Source organism: Osmerus mordax, chromosome 5, assembly GCF_038355195.1.
Source record: "Osmerus mordax isolate fOsmMor3 chromosome 5, fOsmMor3.pri, whole genome shotgun sequence".
NCBI classification, from domain to species: Eukaryota; Metazoa; Chordata; class Actinopteri; order Osmeriformes; family Osmeridae; genus Osmerus; species Osmerus mordax.
The window spans coordinates 1,530,578-1,552,090 of record NC_090054.1 but is presented as its reverse complement, the minus strand read 5'-3'; the positions used below and the strand labels follow the sequence as shown (position 1 = coordinate 1,552,090).

Genomic DNA, 21,513 nt, shown 5'->3' with positions numbered 1-21,513 from the left:
ACACAGCAGTAGTCTAGTACAGTACTGTACCGTAGTAGTACAATTTACCGGGGCAGCTTCTCCACACAGGGCTATATCGCATTTTGCGTTGTTACTGACAATGATCGCTACCACTGAGCTTTTTATGAATGAGCGATTTTCCACTAAATAAATGTCAAGCTTATTTACGTTTTGGGGGGCATATTTTCAGTTAGCAGATGGTACTGTTTGAATCGCGATTCCATCTTCTACTGCCGGGTAACGTCGTAGAATAATCTTCAAAGGGGGTTCTTTATTAATGAATGAATGCAATGAGTAGGCTAAATGCCTGAAAATATCATGAGAAGGGAAGGGAAAAGGGAAATTACGTTTAAGTCATAGAGTTTAGGTAAATTTTTACACCGGTCTGCCCAATTTATTCGTTTTGTTTCAACGATGAGGCTGCCTCTTGCAGGGGAAACATCTATTTCATTCTACACTTCACTCGTATTTTCAGTTGTAAATGAGCAGCAAAAAAAAAATGTCATCTTTATAAATAATAAGTATGCATTTTTATATAAAATATACAGAAATATCAGTTGTAAAAATGTCATTCAAAAACGGACCCCTGTGCAACCGATGCAAGCAAGCACACCCTACAATTTCCCCAGAAATTGTACCCTCTCTAGTTATTATTGTTGACCATGCCTGGTAGCTGAGATGTTGTTATTATTATTGTTGACCATGCCTGGTAGCTGAGATGTTATTATTATTGTTGACCATGCCTGGTAGCTGAGATGTTATTATTATTGTTGACCATGCCTGGTAGCTGAGATGTTATTATTATTTTTCACCATGCCTGGTAGCTGAGATGTGAGTAGTGTCTGTTAAAGGAGACATGACATGCTGTTTTTGGATGCTTTTATGTAGGCCTTAGTGGTCCCCTAATACTGTATCAGAAGTATCTTTCCCGAAATTCAGCCTTGGTGCAGAATTACAGCCACTACTAGCAGTCCCACAAGGAGCTTTCCTCAGAACGCGCTGTTTTGGTGTCTGTAGCTTTAAATTTACATTTACATTTAGTCATTTAGCAGACGCTCTTATCCAGAGCTTATCCATAAATACTAATGAGGAGCGGAGGGGCGGCACCATGCGCTAATGTTTACAATGGATGTATCGCAATGGCTGTAGCCCGTTGCTGTAAGATGCCTCGAATTTGCCCATTCTCATCTGATAACCCTGGTTTGCAGAGGTACACACTCAGTCATTTCAATGAGGGGAATGGCGGATATCGCGCGCACCATAACACCAACAACAGAACGGTTATCCAAATAACAAAGAAGTGTACAACACTCGCGTTACAGCATGTGTATTCACACACATACTTGATGCTATCTACCTTTACATTAGCGACAGTAACTCAGCTGTTAGCTGCAGAGCTAATGTTACAGCCACATTCTAAGGGTAGCAAGCTAGGTAACCATATACAGTAAAGCTACAAAATGATATAGCGTTAGTTAACTTACTTGTCCGAAGGAGAGTTAGTACTGATCCAGAATTTAATTTCAGCAAGGCCAGTTTTGTATTAGCTCAAGTTGAGGAAACAGTCGTGGCAAAAGTGTTTGGCGCAGACATACAAAACAAATGCGCCTACAACAGATGTTGTGTAGGCGCATTTCCAGAGAAAATAAAATTAAGATACTGGGTCTTCAGAGGCTCGGATGAAGGAACTGTAAAAATATTTTTGTTTTCCTTTGTACATCCAAACTGAGCAAATGTAATGCTTTGTTTGTTTGCAAGCCATGATGTCTCTCGAGGATAAAAACACTTGCACGGTCCTAGCTCAGTTTCTTATGGGCGGGCCATATTCTCTGGGCGGGCAAAGCAGAGAGAGGGGAGGTAACCTTCCTCCTTGTGACGTCACAAAGAGGAGATTTTCAAACAGAGCAATTGAGCTTTCATTTTCTGAAAGGCGAAGAACATCCAGGGCTTGGTTTAGACCGATTGAAAATTCTAGCCACTGGGGGACCAAAGGCAGGCTAGGGTAACTCATATTAATTTTAAATGACCTCCTAAAGTGAAGTTTTCATGTCATGTCACCTTTAAGTGAGTCAAATGTTATGTGTGTTGTCTTCATGTAGTAAAGGAACCAGTGGGATGTTCCTTCAACATAGATGAAGGAAAAGTAAGGCTTATTTAGGTAAATCTCGCTAATGGAGTTCCGTTCCATTACGGTGGTTTATTGGTGTTCTAGGTAAGTAACTAAGGTAACGTCTGAACTAACCTGCTCTGTGTCAGGCAAACAGTTAAGCTGAATTTAGCTGTGTTGCAAATAATTTCAAACATGCGGATACAGAATCTAAAAAGACAGTTCAGTTGAGTTTATTTTTGCGCTCGCAGCACTTTTGTCCCGACTCAGTCCGTGTTTAGTGCAGACTTTTTTAGTGAACAAATGTGACCCAGCATGAATGAATTGATTTGTTTATCTCTTTTCAAAAGACATTGGTTAATTTACATAAAATAAGGCCTAAGCCGTGCGTCTTGACAAGTTACAATTAATTATGGGGTGTCCGTTCTGCGACAACCCCGTGGATGATGGTGCTCAGATTATACAAAGAGCGTTTATCCCACCAGCCCCAAGGGTCTTCAGAGACAGAAGTAAAGCACTGTGACCAGTATCTGTGGAAGGTTGACAACCCTCTGTATTACTTCCTCTCCTTCTGGCTTCCCCAATGTTATAGGTGCAAGAAAAATATTAATTTCAGTTTATCCCCATTTCAGTCATGGTCACATTTCCCTTTTATTTTAAAGCTCAGCATTTAGCCTATCAGTTAAGAAATGTATGTGCCAAGTTATTTTGAAGTAATTTAGACATTCAATTCAAGATGTGAAGACAAACATGTTATGAGCCTACATCAAGTCCAAACTATAATCTTTTGCAGTGTAATGAATTTATACACAACCTACATCCAGATGTAATTTTCACTTACTGCCACATTCTTTTTTTAGCTGTTATTCTCAACCTCCTGTTGAGAATAATTTTTAGTGAACTTAACGTTAGTGGAACGGCTTGAGACTTAAGGCCGAATCCCAATACTCTGTCTTACCCTTACCCCTACCCCTTAAGGCCGAATTATACTTCTCCGACTCCGTTATGGACAGACGGACGGACGGATTGGTTGAATTTATAGTACTCCGAAGGCTGTGGGTGCTGAAAACACTTCACTGCCAGAAGAGTAGGTGGCACTGCGATGCTAGCTAGGTTTTCGAAAAGTCGGAGCAAATTTACAAATTAGCCGTTTCATCAATAAAATAAGCACATTTTCAGCAACTACACTGCCCATTTATCATCACATTTTAATTCAGATGCTGATTTACATGTACTGTTTAGCTGAAATATGAATTGTAAACTTACAGCAATGGCGGTCAAAGGATTCTGTTCCGTCTTGTTGGTCACGGCAACCCCGCCCCTGACCCAAGCGGTTCTTAATACGGACCAATCACAGCCAAGTGGTATCCGTAAAATGACGGACGGAGGGACGGATAGTCAGGAAAATCAGGAGGTGCACGTAGAGCTCTCCGAGGGGCTCGGAGAGCTCTACGTGCGAGAGCTCTCTAGAGGGGTTCCCTGTGTCCGTCTCCGTAAAAACGGAGAAGTATAAATCGGCCTTTACCCCTAGCCCTTAGTTTTGCGCGTTCACGTGAGAGTAAGTGGTGTCCCAATACTCTTTTTGATCAAGGGCTAGGGCTAAGACGAAGGGGTATACACCCCTTAAAACCAAGTGAGCTTGGGAGCTTACTTGAAACCAAGGGGTATGTTATACTGCGCTACCTGCAACAATGGCGGACAGATCATCCAGTCACATAAATGTAATATTTTCGGCTTAAATAATTGATAAAAAAATTATGACAGTCTTGTTTTGTGCTCTACACAGTCCTGTACATATGTATTTACAACCATGTTCTTAATTGAAACGTTAGCGTTGTTTGCAACGCAAACGTTAGAAATTGCTGATTTGCACAACAGTCCCGCATTTCTCTGATCAGCCTTGAATGGACTCCATGCATGTCTACAGTTTTAATTAAACTCCATTAGCGTTCGGAAGCGCAGCGTTCGGAAGCGCAGCGTTCGGAAGCGCAGCGTTCGGAAGCGCAGCGTTCGGAAGCGCAGCGTTCGGAAGCGCAGCGTTCGGAAGCGCAGCGTTCGGAAGCGCAGCGTTGGGAAGCGCAGCGTTCGGAAGCGCAGCGTTCGGAAGCGCAGCGTTCGACGTTGATCGAACACCCCCCTGGTAGGGTGTGTGTGTGTGTGTGACACATATACCTCCTGACAGGAGAGAGGCAGCAGGCATGCTGGGAAAGGTCATGCAGCGATCAGGTCACATGCCTTTAGGAACCTCCTGGTTCCAGTCGGGGGAGTTTTGTTTCTTGCCTAGGCTGTACCTGGGAAAAACTCCCCCATCCTCCCAGAGAGAACTGGCGGAGCTGCATGTAAACACACACCCCTCTCCACCCCTGCCCCATGTCGTCCTCCCCTGCCCCCTTTCCTCCCCCTGCCCCATGTCCTCCTCCCCACCCCTGTCCTCCCCTGTCCTCCCCCTGCCCCATGTCCTCCCCCTGCCCCATGTCCTCCCCTGCCCCCTGTCCTCCCCCTGCCCCATGTCGTCCTCCCTACCCATGTCCTCCTGCCCTCCCCTTGCCCCACGTTCTCCCCCTGTCCCTCTGCCTCCTCCCCTTGTTCCCCTGTCCTCCCCTGTCTTCCCCTGTCCTCCCCCTGTCTTCCCCTGTCCTCCCCTTGTTCCCCTGTCCTCCCCGTGTCTTCCCCTGTCCTCCCCCTGTCCACCTCTCCTCCCCCCAGATGAAGCTGATGAAGCTTCTCCAGCGACTCCCGGCCAGCGTGGTGCGGCGGCTCCACCGGGAGCGCTACCGGAAGCCCACCTGGCTGACCCCGGTACCGGACAGCCACCTGCTGACGGAGCAGGACATCACCACGTTCGTGGAGAGCATGATGCAGCCGGTGCTGCTGGCCATGTTCAGCCGCACAGGCAGCCTGGACGCCGCGCAGGCCCTGCAGAACCTAGCCCTCATGAGGCCAGAGCTGGTCATTCCCCCCGTGCTGGAGAAGTGAGTCACACACTGTGTGAAGGAGCGTGCACATGTGGCTGGTGTGTGGCCGGTGTGTAACTGGCGTGTGTCTCCAGGACCTACCCTGCCATGGAGACTCTGACGGAGCCTCACCAGTTGACGGCCACGCTGAGCTGCATGATTGGCGTGGCACGCAGCCTGGTGTCCGGAGGACCGCGTTTCCCACAAGGCCCCACTCACATGCTGCCCCTGCTCATGAGGGCGCTGCCCGGCGTCGACCCCAACGACTTCAGCAAGTGCATGGTGGGTACCGTTCTGACTGCATGGGAAGTTGGCTGTGTGTCCAAGGGATCCAGCCTGGTGATTTGGTGTGTGTCCGTATCCAGCCTGCTGATTGACCGAGTGTGTGATGGGTATAGGTCTGAAGGCATGTTCTTTCTTTGCAGATCACGTTCCAGTTCATCGCTACATTTGTGACTCTAGTGCCTTTGGTGGACTGTTCAACTGTTCTTCATGACAGGAGTGACCTGACAGAGGTATCTGTCTGTCTGTCATCCATCCATCTATCCATGTCTGCCTGTCTCTGTGAGTCTCACTCTCTCTCCTCCCTCCCTCTCTCCTCCCTCCCTCTCCTCCGTCCCTCTCCTCCGTCCCTCTCTACCCTTCTCCCCCCTCTCTCCTCTGTACTTCTCTCCCTCCCTCTCCTCGGTCTATCTCTCTCCTCCCTCCCTCTCTCCTCGGTCTCTCTCCTCCTTCTCTCTTTGGTCCCTCTCTCCTCCCTCTCTTCCTCCCTCTATCCTCCTCTCTCCTCCCTCTATCCTCCTCTTTCTCCTCCCTCCCTCTCCTTCCCTCCCCCCCTCCCTCCTTCTCCTCGGTCCCTCTTCCTCTCTCCTCCCTCTCTCTCCCTCTCTCCTCCCTCTCCTCTCTCCTCCCTCTCTCCTCCCTCTCCTCTCTCCTCCCTCTCTCCCCCTCTCTCTTCCCTCTCTCTCTCTCCCCCTCTCCCTCTCCCTCTCCCTCTCCCTCTCCCTCTCCCTCTCCCTCTCCCTCTCCCTCTCCCTCTCCCTCCCTCCCTCCCTCCCTCTCTCTCTCTCTCTCTCTCTCTCTCTCTCTATCTCTCTCTCTCCCTCCCTCTCTCCCTCCTTCTCTTCGGTCCCTCTTCCTCTCTCCTCCCTCTCTCTCTCTCTCCTCCCTCTCTCCTGCTGCAGGTGGAGAGAGAAATGTGCTCAGCCTCTGCTGAGTTTGAAGACTTTGTTCTTCAGTTCATGGACAGGTAGGACTGTCTGTCAGCCTGGCTGTCTGTAGGACCAGGTAGCAGCTAAGTGGTACAAGATGTGTTAGCAGGAAGGCGAAAGCTAAATGTGTGTGTGTGTGTGTAGGTGCTTTGCCTTGATCGACAGCAGCACCTTGGAGCAGACCAGGGAGGAAACAGAGACAGAGAAGATGACCCATGTGGAGACGCTGGTGGAGCTGGGCCTCTCCTCCACCTTCAGCACCATCCTCACTCAGTGCTCCATGGACATCTTCAAGGTAGCACTTCTCTCCTGCTCTCTCCTGTTCTCTCTCCTGTTCTCTCCTGTTCTCTCCTGCTCTCTCCTTCTCTCTCCTGTTCTCTCTCCTGTTCTCTCCTGTTCTCTCCTGCTCTCTCCTGTTCTCTCCTGTTCTCTCCTGTTCTCTCCTTCTCTCTCCTGTTCTCTCTCCTGTTCTCTCATTCTCTCTCTTGCTCTCTCCTGCTCTCTCCTGCTCTCTCTCCTGCTCTCTCCTGCTCTCTCCTGCTCTCTCCTGTTCTCTCCTGTTCTCTCCTGCTCTCTCCTGCTCTCTCCTGCTCTTCCTCCTGTTCTCTTCTGTTCTTTACCCTTCCAATATCTCTCTCTCCTTGTGCTTGTCTCTCATCTCTCTCTCCTCTCTCTCCTTGTGCTTGTCTCTCATCTCTCTCCTCTCTTTCCTTGTGCTTGTCTCTCATTGTGTCATGATGTCGTTCCCCAGGTAGCCCTTGAGAAGGTGTTTCACTTCGCCACCACCAACATGTTTGAGACTCGCGTGGCTGGCAGGATGGTGGCAGACATGTGCAGAGCAGCCTCCAAGGTAGCGCCTCTACCCCACCCCTCCACCCTGCTCTCCACCCCTCCACCCTGCTCTCCACCCTGCTCTTCACCCTGCTCTCCACCCCTCCACCCTGCTCTTCACCCTGCTCTCCACCCCTCCACCCTGCTCTCCACCCCTCCATCCTGCTCTCCGCCCCTCCACCCTGCTCTCCACCCCTCCACCCTGCTCTCCACCCCTCCACCCTGCTCTCCACCCCTCCACCCTGCTCTCCACCCTGCTCTCCACCCTGCTCTCCACCCTGCTCTCCACCCCTCCACCCTGCTCTCCACCCCTCCACCCTGCTCTCCACCCCTCCATCCTGCTCTCCGCCCCTCCATCCTGCTCTCCGCCCCTCCACCCTGCTCTCCACCCTGCTCTCCACCCTGCTCTCCACCCCTCCACCCTGCTCTCCACCCTGCTCTCCACCCCTCCACCCTGCTCTCCACCCCTCCACCCTGCTCTCCACCCTTCCACCCTGCTCTCCTGCTCTCCACCCTGCTCTCCACCCTGCTCTCCACCCTGCTCTCCACCCCTCCATCCTGCTCTCCACCCCTCCTCCCTGCTCTCCACCCCTCCACCCTGCTCTCCACCCCTCCACCCTGTTCTCCACCCCTCCTCCCTGCTCTCCTCCCTTCATGTGATCCAGTGTTCCCCTTACCATTATATTAGGGTGGCACCCTGCCCCTCCAACGGCACCCCCCGCCCTCCCTGGAAGGTCAAGTTTTATTTTTTATATAGTGCCAGATCACAAAATAAGTCATTTAAGGTTATCTTTCCTATAAAACAGGTGTATAGATTGCTCTTTTATTAAACAAACTAAGTGGCTATGTTATTTATCTTATTTTTATCTTATGACGGCATGTCATTTCTGTCTCTACATCTGTGGTTCCCAAAGTGGGGGTCGCGACCAGCGAGGGGGGGTCGCGAGATGATTTCCAGAAATCAAGGAACATTTTAAAACATTTAGAAATAGCATATTTTAGCCTAAATTTAAAAATAGTAGTTAAATTAATGCATATAAATAAAAAAGCCATCAGCCTTTTGATCACTGTAAGTACGGCAAACCATCTGACATCCGACCAGGAGGACGCATTAGTTGAACTGTCAAGCGACCGAACGTTAAAGGCAGCGTTCTCAGCCAAGACACTGGCTGAGTTTTGGATGTCAGTGGAGAGGGAATACTGCTGCAGCACCTCCTGACAGCACGAGAATTAAAATGAATATGACTTGAAATTTCACCACCTCGGCACAGCCCAGCCCCGCAGTAGCGGACTGGCCATCGGGAGCACCGGGAGAAGAATAACAATGGAAAACCAGGCTAAGAAACGTAAGGGTGGGACTGAAAAATTAAGAGACAAAAACACATCACCTTCACTAGTTTTACCAATTGAAAAACGGCTGTTTATTTTTTCCTGAAGCTCAAAAACTATTTTGCGCTCAAATAAAGGCCAACATTTTTTAATCGAACTCCCGAACTAGCATCACATCAGACTCAGAATGTGCATGCATTAACAGGTTAGCTGTGGTGGCGTATACGGGGGCCGGTTCTGGTGGGCCGGTCTGGATCAGCTCCAGGGCCTATCTTTACTCCCACGTATACGTAAACCACCTCAGAGGATGCGGAGGTCGCGAGTCACTGGCACCATTATTTTAGGGGTCGTGGGCTGAAATGTTTGGAAACCCCTGCTCTACATGGTCGAATGCAGGGAAACACTGTGATCTTCTAACCCTCGGTGTCTGTGTTTCAGTGTCACCCGACCGAGTCTCTAAAGCTGTTTGTACCACACTGCTGTAACGCCATCAACCAAATAGCTGTCAGTAAGTATCTCTATTCAGCTGCAGTAGCAGTGAGGATCTATTCAGCTACAGTAGCAGTGAGGATCTCTGTCTGGTCGTCTTGAGGCATTCAGAAGTGGAGGAGGAGGTGATGGTTTGGAGAGGGTGGAGGACGAGGGTGGAGGCGAAGGAGCAGGAGGTTTGAGCAGGAGGGTTGAGCTGTTTAGATGAGGAGGTGGTCTAAGGAGGAGGTGGTAGTCTAAGGTGTTCTGTGTTTCAGATGAGGAGGTGGTGGTCTAAGGAGGAGGTGGTAGTCTAAGGTGTTCTGTGTTTCAGATGAGGAGGTGGTGGTCTAAGGAGGAGGTGGTAGTCTAAGGTGTTCTGTGTTTCAGATGAGGAGGTGGTGGTCTAAGGAGGAGGTGGTAGTCTAAGGTGTTCTGTGTTTCAGATGAGGAGGTGGTGTTCTGTGTTTCAGATGAGGAGGTGGTGGTCTAAGGAGGAGGTGGTAGTCTAAGGTGTTCTGTGTTTCAGATGAGGAGGTGTTGAACGAGGAGGAGCTAGACAAGGAGCTGCTGTGGAACCTCCAGCTGCTGTCAGAGGTGAACACACACACACACACCACACACGTATGACCCTCCAGGACTACAAGACCACATCCAGTTACACCCAGTGTCTCCCTCAGGTGACGCGTGTGGACGGGGACAAGCTGCTCCCCTACAGCAGCCAGCTGCTGCAGGTGCTGCAGCTCAGCCTGCACCTGAGGTGTAAGCAGGGCTACACCCTGGCCTGCAACCTGCTGCACCACATCCTGCGCTCCAGCGCCCTCATCTACCCCACCGAGTACTGCAGCATCCCCGGGGGCTTCCAGCCGCTCTCACACTCCTACCTGCCCATCAAGGTACACACACACACACACACACACACTCCTACCTGCCCATCAAGGTGCACACACACACACACACACACCTACCTGCCCATCAAGGTACACACACACACCCACTATACCTTCCCCTCAAGGTACACACACACACACACACTATACCTGCCCATCAAGGTACACACACACACATACACACACTATACCTGCCCATCAAGGTACACACACACACATACACACACTATACCTGCCCATCAAGGTACACACACACTATACCTGCCCGTCAAGGTACACACACACACACTATACTTGCCCATCAAGGTACACACACACACGCTATACCTGCCCGTCAAGGTACACACACACTATACCTGCCCATCAAGGTACACACACACACACTATACCTGCCCGTCAAGGTACACACACACACTATACCTGCCCATCAAGGTACACACACACACTATACCTGCCCATCAAGGTACACACACACACACTATACCTGCCCGTCAAGGTACACACACACACTATACTTGCCCATCAAGGTACACACACACACACTATACCTGCCCATCAAGGTACACACACACTATACCTGCCCATCAAGGCATACATTTGTACATACTTTTTTGTGGCAGCAACACTGAAAATCCTCTTCTTTTTTTTAAACCTTGCTGTCTCTTGCTGTACTAACTGGTGTGTGTGTGTCCAGGACTGGGGCCGTCCAGGAGACCTGTGGAACCTGCAGATCCAGTGGCATGTCCCGTGTGTGGAGGAGACTGCCTTTGTCTTCTACATTCTGGACCTCATCCTGCAGCCAGAGCTGCTCAGGCTGCAGAGACACGCCCAGGGGAACCTGGACATGACCAGGTGAGGACGCAACCAGGTGGGGGGGGACATGACCCTGTCGGGATGTAAAAGTGAGGTGTGTAAAGGTGAGATATGTAAAAGTGAGACATGTAAAGGTGAGGTGTGTAAAGGTAAGGTGAGGTGTGTAAAGGTGAGGTATTTTGAGATGAGATATGTAAAAGTGAGACATGTAAAGGTGAGGTATGTAAAGGTGTGGTGTGTAAAGGTAAGGTGAGGTATGTAAAGGTAAGGTATTTAAAGGTGATGTGTGTGAAGGTAATGTGAAGTGAGACATGTAAAGGTGAGGTGTGTAGAGGTGAGGTGTGAAAAGTGAGGTATGTTAAGGTGAGGCGTGTGAAGGTGAGGTGTGTAACAGTGAGGTGAGGTATGTTAAGGTGAGGCGTGTGAAGGTGAGGTGTGTAACAGTGAGGTGAGGTATGTTAAGGTGAGGCGTGTGAAGGTGAGGTGTTTAACAGTGAGGTGAGGTGTGAAAAGTGAGGTATGTAAAGGTGAGGCGTGTGAAGGTGAGGTGTGTAAACCAGACCTATACTTCCTGTTGATAGAGATGACGTCCTGCAGAGTCTGGTGATTGTGCAGCACTGCCTTCTGGGAGCAGGCAGCCTGCTGCCTCCACTGCAGGGAACCCCCGTACCTGACCTGTAAGTACTGATTACCACTACCACCCCTACCCTGTACCACCCCGACCCTGTACCACCCCGACCCTGTAGCACCCCGACCCTGTACCACCCCTGCCCTGTACCACCCCTGCCCTCTACCACATGTGGTGCAGGGAGCATGGTGCCAGTGATCGTGTCTCCCCTCTCCAGAGTCCAGAGCATGGTGAACCTTGATGAGACAAACCTCTTCACCGGCATGGAATACGGTGAGTACTCTGTGTTATCACCGCTAGGGGGATAACTGTGGGTTATCGTCACCATGGTGAGTACTGTAGGTTATCATCAAGACTATAGAGACAGGAGCAGGTTACAGATATGGTATCTTGTTATACAGGGTTTATAAACTCCCAAAACATTTGTTATAAATGGTTTATATGCTGTGATTGTATGTATTGGATATGTGTTAAGGGTGATTAGCATGTTATAAAAGGTTTGTGAAGTGCTATTACATGTTATTTAGCATGCTATAAAGTGTTAGTAAGCATGTAACAATGGGTTGTTTAGAGTGTATTCATGGATTATCAAGCATGTTATAAAAAGCTGGAAGCATGTAATAAAGGGTTTATAACATGAAACATACTTTTTTTGTTCAGATGAGTCCAGGGAGAACTACAGAGACGCCATCTGCAGAGTGATGAGACTGCTGCTGCGTGAGTCTCTCTCCCCTCCTACCTCCTCTCTCCCCTCCTACCTCCTCTCTCCCCTCCTACCTCCTCTACCCCCTCCTACCTCCTCCTACCTCCTCTACCCCATCCTACCTTCTCTACCCCCTCCTACCTCCTCTCTCCCCTCCTACCCCCTCCTACCTCCTCTCTCCCCTCCTACCTCCTCTACCCCCTCCTACCTCTACTTCCTCTACCCCCTCCTACCTCCTCTACCCCCTCCTCTCTCCCCTCCTACCCCCTCCTACCTCCTCTACCCCCTCCTACCTCTACCTCCTCTACCCCCTCCTACCTCCTCTACCCCTTCCTACCTCCTCTACCCCTTCCTACCTCCTCTACCCCCTCCTACCTCTACCTCCTCTACCCCCTCCTACCTCCTCTACCCCTTCCTACCTCCTCTACCCCTTCCTACCTCCTCTACCCCCTCCTACCTCCTCTACCCCCTCCTACCTCTACCTCCTCTACCCCCTCCTACCTCCTCTACCCCCTCCTACCTCCTCTACCCCTTCCTACCTCCTCTACCCCCTCCTACCTCCTCTACCCCTTCCTACCTCCTCTACCCCCTCCTACCTCCTCTACCCCCTCCTACCTCCTCTACCCCTTCCTACCTCCTCTACCCCTTCCTACCTCCTCTACCTCCTTACCCCCTCCTATCTCCTCTCTCCCCTTCTACCTCCTCTACCCCTTCCTACCTCCTCTACCCCCTCCTACCTCCTCTACCCCCTCCTACCTCTACCACCTCTACCCCCTCCTACCTCCTCTACCCCTTCCTACCTCCTCTACCCCTTCCTACCTCCTCTACCCCCTCCTACCTCCTCTACCCCCTCCTACCTCTACCTCCTCTACCCCCTCCTACCTCCTCTACCCCTTCCTACCTCCTCTACCCCTTCCTACCTCCTCTACCCCTTCCTACCTCCTCTACCCCCTCCTACCTCCTCTACCCCCTCCTACCTCTACCTCCTCTACCCCTCCTACCTCCTCTACCCCTTCCTACCTCCTCTACCCCTTCCTACCTCCTCTACCCCTTCCTACCTCCTCTACCCCTTCCTACCTCCTCTACCCCTTCCTACCTCCTCTACCCCCTCCTTACCCCCTCCTATCTCCTCTCTCCCCTTCTACCTCCTCTACCCCTTCCTACCTCCTCTACCCCCTCCTACCTCCTCTACCCCCTCCTACCTCCTCCTACCTCCTCTACCCCCTCCTACCTCCTCTACCCCTCCTACCTCCTCTACCTCCTCCTACCTCCTCCTACCTCCTCTCTCCCCTCCTACCTCCTCTACCCCCTCCTACCTCCTCTACCCCCTCCTTACCCCCTCCTATCTCCTCTCTCCCCTCCTACCCCTTCCTACCTCCTCTACCCCCTGCTATCTCCTCTCTCCCCTCCTACCTCCTCTGCCTCCTCTTTCCCCTCCTACCCCTTCCTACCTCCTCTACCCCCTCCTACCTCCTCTCTCCCCTCCTACCTCCTCTACCCCCTCCTACCTCCTCTACCCCCTCCTTACCCCCTCCTATTTCCTCTCTCCCCTCCTACCCCTTCCTACCTCCTCTACCCCCTCCTATCTCCTCTCTCCCCTCCTACCTCCTCTACCCCCTCCTGCCTCCTCTTTCCCCTCCTACCCCTTCCTACCTCCTCTACCCCCTCCTACCTCCTCTACCTCCTCTCTCCCCTCCTACCTCCTCTACCCCCTCCTACCTCCTCTCTCCCTTCCTACCTCCTCTACCCCCTCCTACCCCTTCCTACCTCCTCTACCCTTCCTACCCCTTCCTACCTCCTCTACCCCCTCCTATCTCCTCTCTCCCCTCCTACCTCCTCTACCCCCTCCTACGTCCTCTCTCCCCTTCTACCCCCTCCCACCTCCTCTCTCCCCTCCTACCCCTTCCTACCTCCTCTACCCCCTCCTATCTCTTCTACCCCCTCATACCCCTTCTCCCTCACCAGACTGTTGCATGTGTCTGTCTCCTCAGATTACATCCTGGAGCACTCTGAGGACGACACCAAGTCTCTCTTCTCCATCATCAAGGTAGGAGATCTGAGGAGCGCAGCCATGGCAACGTTACACTGTTACCTGCCTATTTAATCAGCAGCCTTGGCAACGGTACACTGTTACCTGCTGACATGGCAACGTTACAGTGTTACCTACCTATTTAATCTGCCAACATGGCAACGTTGTAATGTCACCTGCCTATTTAATGTGCATGGCCAGTGTTAGCTGCTTCTGATGTTCCTTTTGCCCCTGCCAGATCATCAGTGACCTGCTGCACTTTAAAGGCTCTCACAAACATGAGTTTGACTCTCGCTGGAAGAGCTTCAACCTGGTGAAGAAGTCCATGGAGAACAGGGTGAGTACTCCAGGACTATGGGGGGTTGGAAGAGTCCTCCAGGACTACGGGGTGGTGGAAGAGTCCTCCAGGACTACGGGGGGGTGGAAGAGTCCTCCAGGACTACGGGGGGGTTGGAAGAGTCCTCCAGGACTACGGGGGGGTGGAAGAGTCCTCCAGGACTACGGGGGGTGGTGGAAGAGTCCTCCAGGACTACGGGGGGGTTGGAAGAGTCCTCCAGGACTACGGGGGGGTGGAAGAGTCCTCCAGGACTACGGGGGGGGGTGGAAGAGTCCTCCAGGACTACGGGGGGGGGTGGAAGAGTCCTCCAGGACTACGGGGGGGGGTGGAAGAGTCCTCCAGGACTACGGGGGGGGGTGGAAGAGTCCTCCAGGACTACGGGGGGGGGTGGAAGAGTCCTCCAGGACTACGGGGGGGGGGTGGAAGAGTCCTCCAGGACTACGGGGGGGTGGAAGAGTCCTCCAGGACTACGGGGGGTGGAAGAGTCCTCCAGGACTACGGGGGGGGGGTGGAAGAGTCCTCCAGGACTACGGGGGGGGTGGAAGAGTCCTCCAGGACTACGGGGGGGGGGTGGAAGAGTCCTCCAGGACTACGGGGGGGGGGTGGAAGAGTCCTCCAGGACTACGGGGGGGGTGGAAGAGTCCTCCAGGACTACGGGGGGGGGTGGAAGAGTCCTCCAGGACTACGGGGGGGTGGAAGAGTCCTCCAGGACTACGGGGGGTGGAAGAGTCCTCCAGGACTACGGGGGGGGGGTGGAAGAGTCCTCCAGGACTACGGGGGGTGGAAGAGTCCTCCAGGACTACGGGGGGGGGTGGAAGAGTCCTCCAGGACTACGGGGGGTTGGAAGAGTCCTCCAGGACTACGGGGGGGTGGAAGAGTCCTCCAGGACTACGGGGGGTGGTGGAAGAGTCCTCCAGGACTACGGGGGGGGTGGAAGAGTCCTCCAGGACTACGGGGGGGGTGGAAGAGTCCTCCAGGACTACGGGGGGGTGGAAGAGTCCTCCAGGACTACGGGGGGGGGTGGAAGAGTCCTCCAGGACTACGGGGGGTGGTGGAAGAGTCCTCCAGGACTACGGGGGGGGTGGAAGAGTCCTCCAGGACTACGGGGGGGTGGAAGAGTCCTCCAGGACTACGGGGGGGTGGAAGAGTCCTCCAGGACTACGGGGGGGTGGAAGAGTCCTCCAGGACTACGGGGGGGGGGGGGTGGAAGAGTCCTCCAGGACTACGGGGGGGTGGAAGAGTCCTCCAGGACTACGGGGGGGTGGAAGAGTCCTCCAGGACTACGGGGGGGGGTGGAAGAGTCCTCCAGGACTACGGGGGGGGGTGGAAGAGTCCTCCAGGACTACGGGGGGGGTGGAAGAGTCCTCCAGGACTACGGGGGGGGGTGGAAGAGTCCTCCAGGACTACGGGGGGGGTGGAAGAGTCCTCCAGGACTACGGGGGGGGTGGAAGAGTCCTCCAGGACTACGGGGGGGGGTGGAAGAGTCCTCCAGGACTACGGGGGGGGGGTGGAAGAGTCCTCCAGGACTACGGGGGGGGGGTGGAAGAGTCCTCCAGGACTACGGGGGGGGGGTGGAAGAGTCCTCCAGGACTACGGGGGGGGTGGAAGAGTCCTCCAGGACTACGGGGGGTGGTGGAAGAGTCCTCCAGGACTACGGGGGGGGGGTGGAAGAGTCCTCCAGGACTACGGGGGGGGGTGGAAGAGTCCTCCAGGACTACGGGGGGGGTGGAAGAGTCCTCCAGGACTACGGGGGGGGGGTGGAAGAGTCCTCCAGGACTACGGGGGGGGGTGGAAGAGTCCTCCAGGACTACGGGGGGGGGTGGAAGAGTCCTCCAGGACTACGGGGGGGGTGGAAGAGTCCTCCAGGACTACGGGGGGTTGGAAGAGTCCTCCAGGACTACGGGGGGGGGTGGAAGAGTCCTCCAGGACTACGGGGGGGGGTGGAAGAGTCCTCCAGGACTACGGGGGGGGTGGAAGAGTCCTCCAGGACTACGGGGGGGGGTGGAAGAGTCCTCCAGGACTACGGGGGGGGGTGGAAGAGTCCTCCAGGACTACGGGGGGGTGGAAGAGTCCTCCAGGACTACGGGGGGGGTGGAAGAGTCCTCCAGGACTACGGGGGGGGGTGGAAGAGTCCTCCAGGACTACGGGGGGGGGTGGAAGAGTCCTCCAGGACTACGGGGGGGGGTGGAAGAGTCCTCCAGGACTACGGGGGGGTGAAGGGAGGGTGCGAGTGTGCAGATCTGGAGTTCCTCATGTTTCTTCTTTTGTGGTCTGCAGCTACATGGGAGGAAACAGCACATCAGAGCCTTGCTGATCGACCGTGTGATGCTACAGCACGAGGTAAGAGCTACTGTTACACACCTGCTACTGTTACACACTAGGGATGGGCGTGGTTAATCGAATACCCAGATATCCTAAAGTAAGTTAGTATAGTAAAAAATAGTTTTTTTTTATGAAAAATTAAAATAAGCTTTCTATGTGTTGTGAATTCTAATAGTTGTGACGTTAGAAATGATGAAAACATAATCAAAAAAGGTAGGCTACGTGACCCTGCGTTCTGCTGCGAGTCTCTTTTCATTTCATTTGGCTCTACAAGAAGCTTAGTGTCCTGGCTAAGCAGGAGCTCGTAACCTCAGTTCCTGCAAAGAGTCTGTTCTAGGCCGGCCTGCTCATAAATCGACTCCGTACTCGCCTTTCCCCTGAGCATGTTTATAAGCTCATTTTCCTGAATAAAAATGCATGGGGTTAATGCAGTTGTGGCTTATTACATTTTTTACCAGTAGCGTAGCGTAATCGGCTATTTATTTTTGCATTTGTGTGGTGTTACACCGTATCCTATAGGATTCCGGTTCCAAGTTAATACCCAAGTTAATATTACATATTGACATATTACTTTTTGAACATGGGAATTTCTCATTTGAATTACTTACAATAATTTTGGAAGATTATGCTGAGAAGTACATGACCTTATTAAGCTGTCATTTTAATTTTATATATGTATGCATGTCTGTATATATATATATATATTTTTTTTTTTTTTTTTACATGTTCAAATAAACTACTACTACTACTACACCTCTGGTACTACAGGTTTACACCTCTGGTACTAATGGTTTACACCTCTGGTACTAATGGTTTACACTGGTTTACACCTCTGGTACTACAGGTTTACACCTCTGGTACTACAGGTTTACACTGGTTTATACCTCTGGTACTACAGGTTTACACTGGTTTACACCTCTGGTACTACAGGTTTACACTGGTTTACACCTCTGGTACTACAGGTTTCCATATGTAAATTTTCCTCCTCAAGTCTGTGTGTGTGTGTGTGTTGTCAGCTGCGTAAGCTCACAGTAGAAGGATGTCAGTACAGGAGTATCCACCAGGAGCTGATGAAGGACCTGCTGAGACTGTCTACCAGCACCTACAGTCAGGTCAGACCACACACACACACACACACCTACAGTCAGGTCAGACCACACACACACACACACCTACAGTCAGGTCAGACCACACACACACACACACACCTACAGTCAGGTCAGACCACACACACACACACACACACCTACAGTCAGGTCAGACCACACACACACACACACCTACAGTCAGGTCAGACCACACACACACACACACCTACAGTCAGGTCAGACCACACACACACACACCTACAGTCAGGTCAGACCACACACACACCTACAGTCAGGTCAGACCACACACACACACACACCTACAGTCAGGTCAGACCACACACACACACACACACACCTACAGTCAGGTCAGACCACACACACACACACCTACAGTCAGGTCAGACCACACACACACACACACCTACAGTCAGATCAGACCACACACACACACACACACACACACCTACAGTCAGGTCAGACCACACACACACACACACCTACAGTCAGGTCAGACCACACACACACACACACACCTACAGTCAGGTCAGACCACACACACACACACCTACAGTCAGGTCAGACCACACACACACACACACACACACACACCTACAGTCAGGTCAGACCACACACACACACACCTACAGTCAGGTCAGACCACACACACACACCTACAGTCAGGTCAGACCACACACACACACACACCTACAGTCAGGTCAGACCACACACACACACCTACAGTCAGGTCAGACCACACACACACACCTACAGTCAGGTCAGACCACACACACACACACACACCTACAGTCAGGTCAGACCACACACACACACCTACAGTCAGGTCAGACCACACACACACACACACCTACAGTCAGGTCAGACCACACACACACACACCTACAGTCAGGTCAGACCACACACACACACCTACAGTCAGGTCAGACCACACACACACACCTACAGTCAGGTCAGACCACACACACACACACACACACACCTACAGTCAGGTCAGACCACACAAACACACACAAACACCTACAGTCAGGTCAGACCACACACACACACACACACACCTACAGTCAGGTCAGACCACACACACACACCTACAGTCAGGTCAGACCACACACACACACCTACAGTAAGGTCAGACCACACACACACACCTACAGTCAGGTCAGACCACACACACACACACACACACCTACAGTCAGGTCAGACCACACACACACACACACCTACAGTCAGGTCAGACCACACACACACACCTACAGTCAGGTCAGACCACACACACACACCTACAGTCAGGTCAGACCACACACACACACACACACCTACAGTCAGGTCAGACCACACAAACACACACACACACACACCTACAGTCAGGTCAGACCACACACACACACCTACAGTCAGGTCAGACCACACACACACACACACACACACACACCTACCGTCAGGTCAGACCACACACACACACCTACAGTCAGGTCAGACCACACACACACACACCTACAGTCAGGTCAGACCACACACACACACACACACCTACAGTCAGGTCAGACCACACACACACACCTACAGTCAGGTCAGACCACACACACACACCTACAGTCAGGTCAGACCACACACACACACCTACAGTCAGGTCAGACCACACACACACACCTACAGTCAGGTCAGACCACACAAACACACACACACACCTACAGTCAGGTCAGACCACACACACACACCTACAGTCAGGTCAGACCACACACACACACCTACAGTCAGGTCAGACCACACACACACACCTACAGTCAGGTCAGACCACACACACACATATACACCCACATACCTCCAGTCAGGTGAGACCAAAGTCAGTATGTCTGTAGATGTGTGTGCTGAGTGCAGCACCAGAGCTGTAAGGTGACGTGTGTTACCCTGCAGGTGCGTAGCCGCGCCCAGGCAGTGCTGTTCACTGCCCTTGGGACCTACAACTTCTGCTGCCGTGACCTCATCCCCCGCGTCCTGGACTTCCTGCAGCCAGCTCGCACAGACATCAGCCAGCAGCAGTTCAAGGTACCAGAGGAGTACAGCTCCGAGGCACTGCTGTAGCCTAGCATGTGGATCAGGGGGTTAGAGGGATGAGGGGGTTAGAGAGATGAGGGGGTTAGAGAGAAGGAAGAGGGGGGAGGGATGAGGGGGTTAGAGAGAAGGAAGAGGGGGGAGGGATGAGGGTATTGGAGGGAGGGAAGAGGGGGTTGGAGGGAGGGAAGAGGGTATTGGAGGGAGGGAAGAGGGGGTTGGAGGGTGGGATGAGGGTGTTGGAGGGAGGGAAGAGGGGGGAGGGATGAGGGGGTTGGAGGGGGTGGGATGAGGGTGTTGGGGGTATAAGTGGGTATATTTCATTAATTGAATAATGTACATGAGACGTGTAGGATGGGTGCTAGCCAGTTCTCCTAACCCCCCTCCAGGGTGCATTATACTGCCTGCTGGGGAGCCACACAGGGGTGTGTCTGGCCAACCTGCATGACTGGGAGTGCATCAGCCTGACCTGGCCAGCCCTGGTGCTCTGCAGCCTGAGCCCAGCCATGTCCCTGGAGAAGCCCTCCATCGTACGGCTGTTTGACGACCTGGCAGACAAGATCCACCGGCACTACGAGACCATCGGCATCGACTTCTCTGTGAGAACACACAGTACACACACACACACAGTGTACACACACACACACACAGTGTGCACACACACACGCTCTTGAACACACACAGAGTGCACACACACATGCACACACTCTGCAGGGCTTGAAATTACGACAATTTTGGTCACATATGCTCCCCAAATTGTGGCCCTAGAACCACAGTTCTAACGTTGCATAACCAATTAAACTTCATCTTTACGTTCTAAACTTTAATGCAGATTTTAGGTTAATATTAGCCGTCAGTCACTCCTTGTCTCTGAGCTCCATTGTCACGTGACAAGGAGTTAACTAGCGTGCAGAATAAATCAATAAAATAATCATTGTAGTTGTGGTGCTCCTTAATATTCAGTGTAGGCTCCTAAATATTTGCTGGTGCTCCTACTTATACCAGTGCCACCAAGTAAAACTGTTATTTTCTTGCCCTGCTCTGTGCTGACCTGACCTCTGACCTATAGATCCCTGAAAAGTGCGTTGCCGTGGCGAAGCTGCTGCTGACGTCAGGGAAGCCCCTCCTCCTGGACGCCATGCCCTCTGAGGAGCGCACGGCAGACGGCCTGCTGAGACAAGACACCAGAAACACTGACTCTGTCAGGTAGGTCCTCACACACACCAGAAACACTGACTCTGTCAGGTAGGTCCTCACACACACCAGAAACACTGACTCTGTCAGGTAGGTCCTCACACACACCAGAAACACTGACTCTGTCAGGTAGGTCCTCACACACACCAGAAACACTGACTCTGTCAGGTAGGTCCTCACACACACCAGAAACACTGACTCTGTCAGGTAGGTCCTCACACACACCAGAAACACTGACTCTGTCAGGTAGGTCCTTACACACACCAGAAACACTGACTCTGTCAGGTAGGTCCTCACACACACCAGAAACACTGACTCTGTCAGGTAGGTCCTCACACACACCAGAAACACTGACTCTGTCAGGTAGGTCCTCACACACACCTTACTCAAACCTTAAACACACACCTTACACACACACACATTACACACACCTTACATACACACACACACCTTACAAACACACACCTTACTCAAACCTTACACGCACACCTTACACGCACACCTTACACACATACCTTACATACACACCTTACACACAC

At 52.2% G+C, this 21,513-nt stretch overlaps 1 protein-coding gene across 2 annotated transcripts in view; it reads left to right on the top strand.

The window, feature by feature from the left end:
• psme4a (proteasome activator subunit 4a) overlaps positions 1-21,513 on the top strand; it is a 67,026-nt gene that overhangs the window by 20,483 nt on the left and 25,030 nt on the right. For both annotated transcript variants that reach the window (XR_010876710.1, XM_067237107.1), the window contains 20 exons: positions 4,814-5,079; positions 5,157-5,343; positions 5,487-5,576; positions 6,246-6,310; positions 6,417-6,567; positions 7,024-7,122; positions 8,871-8,940; positions 9,430-9,497; positions 9,581-9,796; positions 10,485-10,642; positions 11,185-11,280; positions 11,449-11,504; positions 11,892-11,948; positions 13,926-13,981; positions 14,202-14,300; positions 16,578-16,640; positions 17,639-17,734; positions 19,643-19,774; positions 20,170-20,379; positions 20,850-20,986. Coding sequence is in view for 1 of the 2 variants with exons in the window: in XM_067237107.1 (XP_067093208.1) it covers positions 4,814-5,079; positions 5,157-5,343; positions 5,487-5,576; positions 6,246-6,310; positions 6,417-6,567; positions 7,024-7,122; positions 8,871-8,940; positions 9,430-9,497; positions 9,581-9,796; positions 10,485-10,642; positions 11,185-11,280; positions 11,449-11,504; positions 11,892-11,948; positions 13,926-13,981; positions 14,202-14,300; positions 16,578-16,640; positions 17,639-17,734; positions 19,643-19,774; positions 20,170-20,379; positions 20,850-20,986 (2,372 nt within the window). In the remaining variant the exon portion in view is untranslated. The remainder of the gene's footprint in view (positions 1-4,813; positions 5,080-5,156; positions 5,344-5,486; positions 5,577-6,245; positions 6,311-6,416; positions 6,568-7,023; positions 7,123-8,870; positions 8,941-9,429; positions 9,498-9,580; positions 9,797-10,484; positions 10,643-11,184; positions 11,281-11,448; positions 11,505-11,891; positions 11,949-13,925; positions 13,982-14,201; positions 14,301-16,577; positions 16,641-17,638; positions 17,735-19,642; positions 19,775-20,169; positions 20,380-20,849; positions 20,987-21,513) is intronic.